We start from the raw sequence: 13,332 nt of genomic DNA on the forward strand, positions 1-13,332 counted from the left end.
AATAGATATTAATACATTTTAATGGCCACTGATTCCTCCACATGGTTCTAAAGCACATGGTGCTGTGTAGTCTGAAAGTCATTCTGCTCTTATTGGCTGCTGTCTGTAAAGTTACACAGTCATAAATTAATAGCAGTTATTCAGGTTACTTAGCCAGAAGAGAAAAAATAACAGCGTTCATTTATTTAACTGATATTTTCACAATTTATTACTACTAATTACCAACAATTGCCAAATGTCAATTCATAAGCATTATTTAGCTCCAAAGTAAAGACTTAGCTCTGAGTTAAATATTTGACTAGAATGTGAACATTCAGATAGCATAAATACTTAGGTTCAAGCTAAATATTTTTTTCATATTAATTTTGGAACTAAATATTTAACTTTCTAATGAAATATTTATCTCAGGAAATGTAACATTTATGACATGATGACAATATGACTCCATTTTTCTCATACAGGTTAAACAACCCAAACTATTGATGTTCACCTTCGACACTTTGCTCTTAAATGACTTCTGAAAACAGCACTAGATTTGATTTAGGGGTGTCAGAGTTAAAGGCAAGTGAACAAAAAAATCACACCACACCTTTCAGATTTGATTTTTTTTAAAGATGAAAATCATGTATCCTTTTCCTTCCACTTCACATGTGTGTACTTGTGTCTGTTGGTCTGACCCATAAAATCCTTCACATCATATTACAACCACAAACTTGACCACACAGTTGAAGAGCATATGTGCTTGTGATGGGTGCATATTGTGTTTTTATTTTAAACATGGAAATAATAATAAAAACTACATACTGCATACTGGACAAGACATCAAAAATAGCAAAGAAACCCTCACTTGCTTAGTGCAATCCTCAAACCGTTGTGTGATGAAAGCGGTGAAGGTTCTTTACCTGTATGCCCTGTGCTGGAGACCGCAGAGCCCTGATGAAGCGTGCGGTATCACAGGGAGCCATGTCTCCAATGTCCACATGCCTCTTTTGGAGCCTGGGGGGGACCGGGAGCACCCTCCAGTCTGGGTCTGCCCTTATGTGTGTGGTACTTTCCAAGAAATTTGGGAGTTCATCTGAAAGATCCAGGTGAGCTTTTCTGGACACTCTCAGCTGGAGGATCTGAAGAAGAAGAAGATAAGCTGCTCATTCCTTGAGCCCATAAAGGGCCTGTGAGCTGTTGTACCTTCTCCACCTCCTCATCAAACGTGGAGATCAGCTCATGCAGGAAGTGAAGGGATCCGGTGGTGAAAAGGGCTGCACTCTCAGCTTCTAACCCTGTGGGAGGAGGAGACAGCTCCATGTTGTGTGGATTTACTCCTGTCCTGTCAGAGGGTAAGTCTGTGGACTGTTAGGAACACAACAATATGAGACGTTTGTTAATACTGGAATAACTAGAATCAAAAAGGTGCACTGTGACTTTATGCTCTAAAATGCAGGATCAGTAAATGTTCAAAATGATGAAATGCTTAATAAAATTAATACATCACTGACATAAGAACATTGACAACAAGAGGCCCTCTCTTGCAGAGAAAATAAGAGCAGAGTTATTCTTCACACCACCCTGCTGCATGAAAGGTGGTGTTGTATGTAGAAATTGGGTTCTAGATCATTATTAATGTAAAACCAAAAAGGGTTTCCAGTGAGGGAGTTAAGCCAACAGCTGCTCAAAGCAGAGACAATCAAGGAACAATTAATCTACATGCGAACTGATGAAACTTGATGAGCTGTAGACATTGACTGAACCAGAGCAGAAACAACAGTAGAGCTTTAACCAATGAGTTGCAGGTATCACAACTCAGAGCCGTGGATAGCAGGAAGTCTGGACTCCACTCACTTCATAAGTTTTTTTTATCTCCACAGTAAAGTTCTCCTGTCCTGAGCCACTGCTGGGCACTGAAACATCAGCTTACACTCTGATGAAAGACTTTACTTCAACCATTCTCTAATAGAAAATTAAACTCAACGTAGTTATATTTAATCTGATTTTAGCTTCTTAATAAAGTTTACAAACATACTTACAAAAGCTGTGGAGACAGGCGTGTTAACTGCACTGGTTTGGACTTTGAATGTTTGTTCACTATGATCCCTGTTTGAACAGGAAAATGTCGCCTTTCAAATGGAGTTTAAAGTCCTAGCAGGAAGAATTTTGCACATATTTTGCTCATCAGTGATTCTGGAAAAGAGTGACAAAACAGGTCCTATGGATAAAGCACAAAATTTTAATAAAATATACACAAAATATAACTTTTTGAGATATCTGACTAAACTAACCAGGGCCATGTGAGCACAACAATGTATGTTTCACTGGTTTTTGCTGAATATTTTTCATTTAAAACTTTGTAGTAGGTGGATGGTGTCTGTAAAAACCCTTGTCCTGGAGCAGAACTCGATACATTATAATAGTTTAAAACAAATAAAGGAATATTAAGATAATATATAATGACAATTAAGTATAAATATTCAAATAAATAATTATAAAAGTATCAATAAATTGAATTAAAACCCATTTTTATATATTTTCCAGCTCCATTTAAATTTGTCCCTAGTTTTTGTCAACACTGTCAGAAATGAAAAGAATGTAGAAAAATCAGGCATTATTGGGGGGCACCAGAACTTCTGAGGACCCCATGACCATTTCCTTTCTCTTCCTTTGCTAAGAGGGCTAGTTAGCTCCGGTTAGCTTAAGTTACTCTTTAGTTTTTCTTCTGTTTTATTCCTAAGTTGCTCGTCACAACCATGATGTGTCAACACAATAACTGACAATTTACAAAATTTTGATGAAACTTTGTGAAATAAAGGATGCTTAATTTTAGTATACTGTAAAGATTTTAGGGACCAGATGAACTACAATATGGCCTCCTTTAGAATAACATCATATAAATTGAGGTAGTTTGGATTTTTGACTCCATCAGAGATTTTAACTGACAGTGTGACTCTTTCAGTGATATTGTTGACAAACCTCACTTAAATGTGCAATTAATTCATTTTAATGTATATTACATAAATGGCATTACTTCACATGTATCAAGTATTTAATTTTACTCACTAGTTTGTCACCTTCTCTATGTCAACTCCGTCATGCACTGTCAACTCCATCAGATGGACTTTATGTTGGTTTTTGTTTTAAATTATATATTTTTTTCTTTCTTGAGAAGCATTTGTCTGTAAAACTGAGTAAAGATATCACTAATAGGGTCATTAAAAATAATTTTGTATTTATTTTTGTCAGATGGTGATGACAAAGTTCTGGGTTAGGTCGATTAAAAATGTTAGTTTCAAAAAATGTTGCAGCTGGGAGCCTGCACCTTAGCATCTTTACATTTCCAAAACATTATTTGTCATATTTGTATACATAAAAATTGGGGGGGAAATTTAAACCCATTTTGTCCCACTTCTCAAGAATCACAGTAATTTATTTTTAGAGAAAGAAGTGGATCATCTGTGACATGATGTACTTCTAAATTGCCAAATATAGATAAGAATGATTTCAAAACATTACTGCTAAATTTAAATGTAAGAAGTAATTTAACAAACAAAAACCCAACTTTCATGTGAACATAAGAGTTTTACTTGCTGTACACAGATAACTTTATTCTGTTCTATTCAAATTCTTGCTGTTAAGTTACTTTACACAATTCCTCTCTTTCTGACTGCTCCCTGCTCCCCTATAAAAGGGAGAGAGACACCAGAATTGGGGGAGACTTTATTGGCTTTATCCCATCTGATGGTCTCTAAACTTTGACTAACTTAATCCCTAAATTTTGGACCTGCTTACTCTGTAATTACATATGTTTACCTACAGTATTTAAGTCTGTCTTACAGAGTCTTCACTTATGCATCCCACAGAGGCATATTATAGACAACCCCAAAAATACCCATCATAAATTTTACAAAAGTTCAAATGTAGTGTCCTATAGTGCATACTCAATGCCAACACACTGGATCTTGATGCTGGTTGACAGGAAAGAAACCAACTCTGAATCTGTTCCCACGATGCTGCCTTAGCCTCTGAGTCACAACACACCTTTTTGATTCTTTCTCAATTTTCCTCTGAGGAAGAGTCAGAAAGAAAAAAAAGAGCACATGAAGCAAAGAAAAAAGAAATCTTTAAATAAATGGACAAAGGAGAAAACAAGAGGGAGCAAATAAAAAAACTAAATACAATACAATGTATGGCAAATTTTGAAAAGTAAATAATTTGATAAAATGTGAGTGTAGTAAAAATTAGTTTACCAAGCCATTTATTTAATTTGATGCTTACTGCCAATTTTGGCAGGATCAGTCCATCATATAGTAAACCTTCACAATGGAGTATTTTGTTTTGAAAATACGGAGCGGAAGCTGTTGTTGCGAGTGTTTCCGCCTTTGTCTGCCCAGACAGGATTTTGACAGCAGTTGCACAGCTCCACGCTGCAGGCGGTGTGATTTGCTTCAAGTAGACCTTCATGAAAAGCCATGGAAGACAAAGCTCAGATTCAGGAGGCCATTAAAGTCCAGGGGGAAGTCGTTCGGAAGCTAAAATCCGAAAAGGCGAGCAAAGAGCAGGTCAGTCCCCACATTTAGTTTCCCATTATGGCTGGATAGGTTGCAACATGCGGTGAAGTTCAGAGCTGAAAGGAAAGGGAGCTCTCTATCAATAACATCACTCACAGAACAGACATCCACATTCACTGTCATCAATGTTCAGCCCGGATGGAAAACCATGCGCTAAAACCCTTATTTTTTTCAACCTTCGCTGTTATTCAACCACGGCCTTCAATGGACCGCATATTCAATATTCAATTGCACATTTTTGAGTCCATAAGTGCGACAGAAAGGAAAACTCCCGGAACTGTGTTCCTGTCTGATAGAAAAAGTGAGCGAAAGAAGCCGGTGTTTTCCCCTAGCTTAAGCTAACCGGCTTACTGCTAGCTGGAGCGGCTAACGCTAACACGGTGACATCTGGGGGATTTAAACAGACTTCTTGTGCTTTAAAATAAAACTAACAATCTATCTTAAAAGTCCACTTTGATTTTAAACATATTTACTTTAATGAGCCACAGCTGATGCAATAAGATGTGGCTGTTACCGAAGATTTGTCCTCACCCCTCCTTCACAGCTGCCCGACAACCCTGCAGGTTAATAATGAAACACCAGGACACAATAACGGCATAATTTCATTCATATATGAATCAAACATGTCCTCCATGTTGTTGAAGGAGAGCTGCTGTTTTGCTCTGAACTTCCCTATCTGCTCCATGGAAACGGTGGAGCTGAAACACAGACTGCTGATGTATGAACCCAGGATTAAATGAAAGGAGCAGCCATCACGCTTTTCCTTTAAATGGGAAAAACTCCGCTATCCTGGGCTGACTGATCCTCATATGTACAGTTGAAACCAAAAGTTTACATACACTAAAGAGACGCACATTTTTTGTACTGCTCCAAGTTAAATCAGAACAAACTTCTCTGTTACTCAAGTGATTCCTATTTGCTAAACTCAAAATTTTGTTGAAGGTAAATGCGTCATCTTATTTGGTGTGTGTAAACTTCTGGTTTCAAGAGTGTTTTCTTCTGTCAAGACTCATCTTTGTTTCTGTGTTCTGAAGTTGCTTTACCATAACGTATAAGCAGGGGAACCAATGAAGAGCTTCTGACCAATCAATTCATTTTACAACCTATGGCAGTAAAGTGAGAGAATTGTTCATTTACAGTTAATGTTTCACTTACCAAACATTAACTGTTTGGTAAATGAAACGGTTCATTTACCAAACTGAACTGTTTCAGGATGAAACAATTCAGTTTGACTTTAGAGGAGAGAAGAAACACTAAATGTTTCTATTACAAACAAAAATGTTTTTTTTTTGTTTTTTGTTTTTGCTAATGTTGAAAGCACACAATTTCACAATTTCAATGTTTTCATTAGTGAAGAAGTGTGATTAACGAATTTTTTTAAAGAGATAGAGTCCCAATTTCAAGGCGTTAAATCAGAAAGTAACTTCTTTTTTTACGTCATATTTATAAAACATTTGTATAACATCTGAAGGCAACATTGTTACCTGATTATGCTATAAAATGACGCTGTGTGCCTGCAAAACACATAATAATGTCCATGTCCATTTAAACAAATATATTTTTGGAATTTCAATTTGCACTATTTTATGAGCAATGGAAACGCTGCTAGTGTTGAAGAAGCTGAACTCATAGCAGTTTCATTAAAACTCATGTTAACTGGGAAACATGGAACACTGTATTTATGGAAGCAGCATATAAACATGTGTCACTCTGCTCAACTCAAGCTGCATTACAGAGTATCTGCACCTAGCAGAAATTATTAGTTACTTTGTCAGGTGGACTTTATTAATTTGCACCTGTTCCCCTGTAAATCAAACGGTTTTAAATCCTAAACCTTTGTGTCCAATCTACCAAGCCTTAGAGCAGGAACAGATGTATATTAATAAACAGAATCAGAAGCCAGTAAATGTTTGCTGTCTGTAGCTGCTCCAGGCTTTTTGAAGATATCTGCAGGTGTTTCTGGGTAGCTGTGGTCAGGCCTGATATAAGTTGTGTGTGTGTGACTGTGTACGGGGGCTGCATTTTTGATTGACTTGCTACATCTCATGTTCTGTCCTCCACGCTGTGGTGATGATGATGATGATGCCCCGCCCTTCCCTAGTGCTAGGGTTGCTTACCATTTTTCTCCTGTTCTTCCTGCCTGGCCCTGGATGACCTCTTCCTGCCGGACCCTTGACCTCCACCATCTTCCTCACCACCTGCGGGCGATCGGACCCACCTCACTTTCTCTTGGGAATACTGTTCCCATGACGCACTCCTGAACTCTACCTTTCCCACTCCATGGACATTTTTTTCCCTTCATATTTTTTGTTCCTGTGTCGGATGACCATGCTGGCTCTGTCCTTTGCTCGTGTCTGCTCTGGTCTGGCACCGTTTCGGACTGTACTCCGTCTGCAACCGCTCCGTTCTGCCTCTGGCATCACTGTGGCTCAGGTAGGCATGTCTGCATTGCAGAGTATTCTAGTTTATTCATTGTGGAACCAGACAAGGTAGTGTAATATGTTTTGCTTTGTGTGTGTGTGTGTGTGTGTGTGTGTGTTGTAGATTGATGAAGAAGTAGCCAAACTGCTTGAGCTGAAGGCTCGGCTGGGAGGAGGAGATGATGGCAAACATCAGTTTGTGCTCAAAACACCAAAGGTAAGTGTCTGTGGTTATCCTGAAGCTGTGTGAGCTGAACTATAGGCTGGGCTTTAGCGCCACCAATGGCTGTTTCTGATTATTTACAACAGGGTCTGCTACCAGCAGAGCCACAGTGGCTCTTTGGACCTTCCACCATGGCTCTGAATAATTTTGTCTTAAAATTATGAAAAACCAGCTAATATTTTTAAATTGAGTTTGAATAAAAATGCAAAAGTAACAGGAAACATTTTTTAGATAGATTTTTCCCATCAGGTTGAACAGTGTGTTCTTATTTACTTCAATACCCAAATATCCTCCATGCTAAAGGTGTATTGTTTTCTACGTTTGAAAATAGAATTAAAATGGGTTTTTTTAATTACAGATGCAACAGTAGATTTTTTTATAAAAAGTGATAAGCTGTTTATTTTTATAATTTCAAAGTAGATATAAAAATGTGTACTTGTCAAAGTAGAGACAAGTAGACAAAATAGAGGCTGATTTCTGATTTCTTTGAATCAAAAGTAGATTTCTGTGTTTGAAAAATGTATTTTATTCTTAGTTTTATAGCACATAACATTGTTTTAAAATCCACCAAAACAAAACAATAACTAGATTATCCCAGTTGATGACTCTCAGCATCCCCCTCTATTATTATCTGAACTTTCTTGAATTAAAAAAAAGCTGGAATAAATTACAAGTTGTTGGCTTGAATGATTTTATTTTTTAGTTTCTACTCATTTCCTAAAGAAGAGAAACACAGGTCTTCAGTGTTCAAAGTAAACCTGGCTGTCTGATTGGTGCATTTCCAGTTGAGCAGAGTCAAATGTGAATCTTACACATGAAATGTTGACGACATGTTTGGGTGTGATGCAGGGAACCAGGGACTACAACCCGAAGCAGATGGCCATCAGAGAGAGAGTCTTCAATACTATCACCCGCTGCTTCAAACGCCACGGAGCGGAGACCATCGACACACCTGTGTTTGAGCTAAAGGTGGGTGTGTGTCTCAGACTGGAGTCATGGTTCTGAGCTCATCTTGTTTCCAACATGGAGGTTATTCATCCTCGTCCCTGCAGGAAACGTTGACAGGGAAGTATGGAGAAGATTCCAAGCTCATCTACGACCTGAAGGACCAGGGAGGAGAGCTGCTGTCGCTAAGATACGACCTCACTGTATCCTGACCCCTTAACTCTGTGCTATCATGAAGCTAGCGGGCGTTCTGAGCCAATCAGAGGTTTAGGCTGATGAATTAGATTGACGTCCTTCACACTCCCTCCTCCAGGTGCCGTTTGCACGCTACCTGGCCATGAACAAGATCACCAACATCAAGCGCTACCACATTGCCAAGGTCTATCGTCGTGACAACCCTGCCATGACACGTGGCCGCTACAGAGAGTTCTATCAGTGTGTGAGTTCTCCTGTCACAGACAAGGGTGTGTGTTGCACTGGGCTGCTGCAGCGCAGTGTATGTTATATGCATGTGTATGTGTTTCAGGATTTCGACATCGCTGGTCAGTATGACGCCATGATCCCAGACGCAGAGTGTCTGAAGATTGTCCATGAGATCCTCAGTGAGCTGGAGCTCGGAGACTTCCGCATCAAGGTCAGTCTCCGCCTGCAGCTGAGCGCCCAGTAGATGTCAGTCACTTCCTGATCCCTTACCTCACTTCCAGGTCAATGACCGGCGCATCCTGGATGGGATGTTCGCTGTCTGTGGAGTTCCAGATGACAAGTTCCGCACCATCTGTTCAACGGTAGACAAACTGGATAAGGTGAGAAGGCTTGTTGGTGGAAAACCTTAATTGCATTAATCGATTATTGAAATAATCAACTACTTATTGATTGATTATTTGATTAATTGTTAACTGGACTATACAGAGTCAAAAAAGGCCATTTGCTGAAAGAACAACACACTCGGAGCAGTGATTAAAGCTGCTTAATTATTGCCATGACCTTTTTTGCCACTGGAGGAGTTCTACCCAGGGGGAGTTTGAGCTTCACCTGGTTGAGATTCTTAACAGAAAATCTCTTAAGCATATTTTGCTATGCAATCATTAATTTGCTAATCCAAAAATAATTACCAGATCAGCTCTACACTGCATTAGATCTAGCAGAGTATCGAAAGGATTTTCTTTAGCTGCAAATGCATCCTTTGTTGTAGATGTATGGTGGCTGACAGATGAAACTACATGCAGCAAAGGGCGAAACAAGCTGCAAACTCCAAAACACAAATGCAACAGAAAAATGATGCAAACAAAAAATGCTGCTGCAGTCACAGGAAATAGAAGCAAAATGGGAAAAAATAACAACCTCCCCCCCCTTAAAATATGAAAAGCTGCAAACACACTGCACAAAATGGAAGTACTCCAGACCACTAGGGAGAGCATGGAGAAGATAATGTTACCTATGTAAAAATGCTGCTAAAAGTTTTTGTGTTTCATTAAGACATTCGACATTACATGTATTTTCTTTCTCTTGGACGTCTCAATCAATTGTGACATCCTGTCTCTACTGAGGGTCTGTTCCTAGTCTGTTTACTGGTTGACTCTCCCTACTGGTCTGGAGCACTTCTGTTTTGTGGGCTGTTTCTACTGTAATTGCAAAATTTACACCTTTGCTCCCATTTCCTGAGCTGCAGTGTTTTTCTGTAGCTTTTGTTCTTTATGTTTTGGATTTAGCATCAGTCATGTGTTTGCAGCTCATTTTGCTGTTTGCTCTTCTTGACAAAGCATATGCTGAAGGAATACTAAGCTATAGTGTTTTAGACTATGAAATGCTTATTTTGTCTTTAAAGATAATTACATTATTTATTTGCATCTTTTATTCTATTTCTAATATTTTATTACAGTCTTAAGTGGCTAAATGAAAAATCTGCAAAATCTGGCAATTTTTTTTATCTGATTAATCATCAGCATAAACAATTACTACAGTCATGGTTAGCTGGCTGCTGTTCTCCTGCTAGTAACTATATTTGCATGTGGTGTGTGGGTGGAGGTTCGTCTTACTGGTGAGACGAACCAAGATGCATATTCGGTCTGTCTGCCATCATTCAGCGCTGATGCATGTTTATTTCTCCTGCAGTTGCCCTGGCAGGAAGTGAGGAAGGAGATGGTGGATGAGAAGGGATTATCTGAGGAGGCTGCAGACCAGATTGGGGAATACGTCAGCCTGCATGGTGAGTCAGCTAACACCTCCAGCAGGTGGCAGTCCCTACACCTTTAGGAGGCAAACCCTGTTTTTTGGTAGCGATACGTCATTATATAATGGTCATAAAATCTATATTCAATAGTAGAAATTACAGAGACTCATTAGTGACAATGTTTGCCCCAAAGATGCAAGAGTGTTTTGCTAATGTTAACAAGAGAAGAGTTTCAAGTACAAAACACATCTTCAATGGTCATGGCTCCGACCTGTCAGACATGGAAGAAAAATATAGCTGATGAGGAAGAAACACTGAGGGCCGGAGCCTGGGGGCCTGGAGCCTGGGGGCCTGGAGCCTGGGGGCCTGGAGCCTGGGGGCCTGGAGCCTGGGGGCCAGTCGCCGTCCTGCAGGAACTCTACCTGAGTGAGGCTGGTTGTGTGTTTCAGGGGGAATGGACCTAGCAGAGCGCCTCCTGCAGGACCCCAGGATGTCTCAGAGTAAGCAGGCCTGCGCCGGCCTGTCTGACATTAAGCTTCTGTTCAGCTACCTGCAGCTCTTCCAGGTCACAGACAAGGTCATGCATCCCAGAATGGTCTGCTTCTGTCTCTCAGCATCCTGTCTCTGTGGCTACATTATTCATTTTTATTTCCTTTGTCGTTCCTCAGGTCGTGTTTGACCTCAGCCTGGCCCGTGGGCTGGATTATTACACAGGAGTGATTTATGAGGCGGTGCTGACTCAGGCTGGGGTGGCTCCAGTAGCCCTGGCGTCCAATGATGCCCAAAACGGGTCTGAGGAAAGCGTCAGCGTGGGGAGCGTGGCTGGAGGGGGGCGCTATGATGGCCTGGTGGGCATGTTCGACCCCAAGAACAGGAAGGTTCCGTGTGTTGGGGTCAGCATCGGCATTGAGAGGATCTTCTCCATCATGGAGCAGAGGGCTGAGGTGACGCCTGCAGCTGGGTGGGCTGGAAAGTGCTGCTGATGACCGCTCATGTTCACACTAACTCTGCTGCTAATGTTCAGGCGGCAGCAGAGAAGGTCCGGACCACAGAGGTCCAGGTCCTTGTGGCGTCGGCTCAGAAAAACCTGCTGGAGGAGAGACTCAGGCTGGTCACTGAGCTCTGGAATGCTGGGATTAAGGTGTGTGTGTGGTGAGAGTATCATTTGGTTTTATGTGCCAGACCAAAACCAAGTAGTGCAGGGTGTCCGCACATCCAATTTGAAGACCTTAACATGTCTTCACATTGGCCTCTAAACACATTCATCACAAATCTTAAATTTTGTTGTGGCAGAATTATTTAATCTTCTATAATCTATCTAGTTATTTTTCCCATGGACTTTTCTGTCAGGCAGAAGTTTGAGTCTCTGTGCAATGTGTATCTGTTCCTCTGTCACTCACTCATGGATCATTCTTGTAGTTCTGTAAAGCATAACATAATTATTTATATTAGTTAAATTAATACTGGATATGAAAGGATTTAGTTTTGACAATGTTAAAGTTCTCTTTATGAATAATAATGAAGAATTACAGTGGAGGAGAAAAGGAGTAGAACCTGGAACCAAACAGAGATCCACAGATGCAGCTGCAACGACAAATAGAGCAAAATATTAAAAGGAATGTCAATAATTAGTCTTCAACTAAAGCAAGAATGCCACAAGATCTATAGTTAATCTCATAAAAAGTACAATTTCTTCCTCAATAGCTTTCTATTCTTATGAATAATAAAAATGTTTTCTTTTGCACATTTCTGACATGACACAGCTCTTATATTCCATTCTTAAATTTGAGTTGGTGAAAATGGAGGTTGACTGACCCTTTGAGCTGTTTATCTTCTCCTAGCAGGCTCATGAGTTTTCCTGACAGGAAGCTCATGGTGTGTGTGTGTGTGTGTGTGTGTGTGTGTGTGTGTGCGTGTGTGTGAGTGTAGGCTGAGGTGATGTACAAGAAGAACCCCAAACTGCTGAGTCAGCTGCAGCTGTGCGAGGAGATGGGGATCCCTCTGGTGGCCATACTGGGAGAGCAGGAGCTGAAGGATGGCGTAGTGAAGCTGCGTGTGGTGGTCAGCAGAGAGGAGGTAGCTACCGTCATCACAGCCTCTGGCTACAGCTAAATAGACCTGTCTGTGATTTACCAGCTGCTGTTCCTGGATCTGCCTCCAGGTGGACGTGCCCCGCTCTGACCTCATCACAGAGATCAAGAGGAGAACCTCTGATGTCTAGCCGGCTCTCTGCTGTGTACAGAGTCTACACAGATCCTGATGGATGTGAGAGCAGCCCTGGTTAATGTGGGCAGCAGACACACACACTGCGTAATTGCCCGGACAACATGACTGACCTGCTGAGGGGACCTCAGGTTGCCATGGAGTTCATATTACATACTCTGACTTCAGCTTGTATCCAGACATTTACTCACTCTACATGTTTATTGTCCAGTTGTGTGCTCTGGTGAACACGTCATAGTGAAAGCACCACTGTGGTCTGAAGCTGTTTCTTCAGGAGGAACTCTGCCTAGTAATCAGGAGTTCATGTTAGAAGAAGACACATTTCCATCAGAACTGCTTCACTTTGAATAAACATGAGTTCCATCCTGCTGTCTGCATGCTTCAAATCTCTATTAAAAACATGAAAGCGTTCTGAAATCTGCCAATGAGTTACTGTAGTTGTCCACTAGAGGGCAGGATGGTGTCATTCTGTTCAGCAGGTGTTCAGGCAACATCTGGGCACAACCTCACTGCTGTGGCTGACTGGTAAACCCTATTTTATACTTCCATCCTCATGAATCCATTGAAAACATATTTTAAATATAATCATGAAAAATATAAAGAATGGAAGAAACTTAATTTTGATTAAAAAAAATTCATTATACTTTGTTATACACATTTACACCAGAAAGTAAAAAGTGCCTACAAATCAAAGTTGCTGGGTGGCTCAGCTGGTACAGTGCAGAGTCCTCTCTCCACACCCTGCTTCCTGTCTCACTAATGTTCATTAGAGGCCACTAGTGCCAGAAATAAATC

General features: G+C 40.5%; 2 protein-coding genes across 3 annotated transcripts in view; one reads left to right on the top strand and one right to left on the bottom strand.

The window, feature by feature from the left end:
• LOC106940458 (malate synthase, glyoxysomal-like) overlaps nucleotides 1-2,120 on the bottom strand; it is an 8,531-nt gene extending 6,411 nt beyond the window's left edge. The window contains exons 1-3 of the mRNA XM_015023211.1: nucleotides 2,022-2,120; nucleotides 1,186-1,347; nucleotides 903-1,121 (exon numbers count right to left, since the gene is read on the bottom strand). Of these exons, the coding sequence (XP_014878697.1) occupies nucleotides 903-1,121; nucleotides 1,186-1,302 (336 nt within the window). The 5' untranslated portion in view covers nucleotides 1,303-1,347; nucleotides 2,022-2,120. The remainder of the gene's footprint in view (nucleotides 1-902; nucleotides 1,122-1,185; nucleotides 1,348-2,021) is intronic.
• Nucleotides 2,121-4,345: 2,225 nt separating this feature from the next.
• hars (histidyl-tRNA synthetase) lies at nucleotides 4,346-12,950 on the top strand. Of its 2 annotated transcripts, XM_015023212.1 has the most exons (14): nucleotides 4,458-4,547; nucleotides 6,658-6,989; nucleotides 7,101-7,193; nucleotides 8,049-8,168; nucleotides 8,252-8,347; nucleotides 8,458-8,583; nucleotides 8,671-8,778; nucleotides 8,849-8,947; nucleotides 10,257-10,350; nucleotides 10,764-10,891; nucleotides 10,983-11,258; nucleotides 11,339-11,455; nucleotides 12,244-12,390; nucleotides 12,476-12,950. In XM_015023212.1, exons 2-14 carry the CDS (start codon nucleotides 6,837-6,839, stop codon nucleotides 12,533-12,535), a joined length of 1,617 nt encoding a protein of 538 aa, XP_014878698.1. In that variant the 5' UTR covers nucleotides 4,458-4,547; nucleotides 6,658-6,836; the 3' UTR covers nucleotides 12,536-12,950. The 2 variants fall into 2 exon arrangements, with proteins under 2 accessions (XP_014878699.1, XP_014878698.1); XM_015023213.1 differs by lacking the exon at nucleotides 6,658-6,989 and having other exon boundaries at nucleotides 4,346-4,547.
• Nucleotides 12,951-13,332: the final 382 nt, after the last annotated feature.

This window comes from Poecilia latipinna, unplaced genomic scaffold (genome assembly GCF_001443285.1).
Source record: "Poecilia latipinna isolate Pla-1442-1.1 unplaced genomic scaffold, P_latipinna-1.0 Scaffold3234, whole genome shotgun sequence".
Classification (NCBI taxonomy): Eukaryota; Metazoa; Chordata; class Actinopteri; order Cyprinodontiformes; family Poeciliidae; genus Poecilia; species Poecilia latipinna.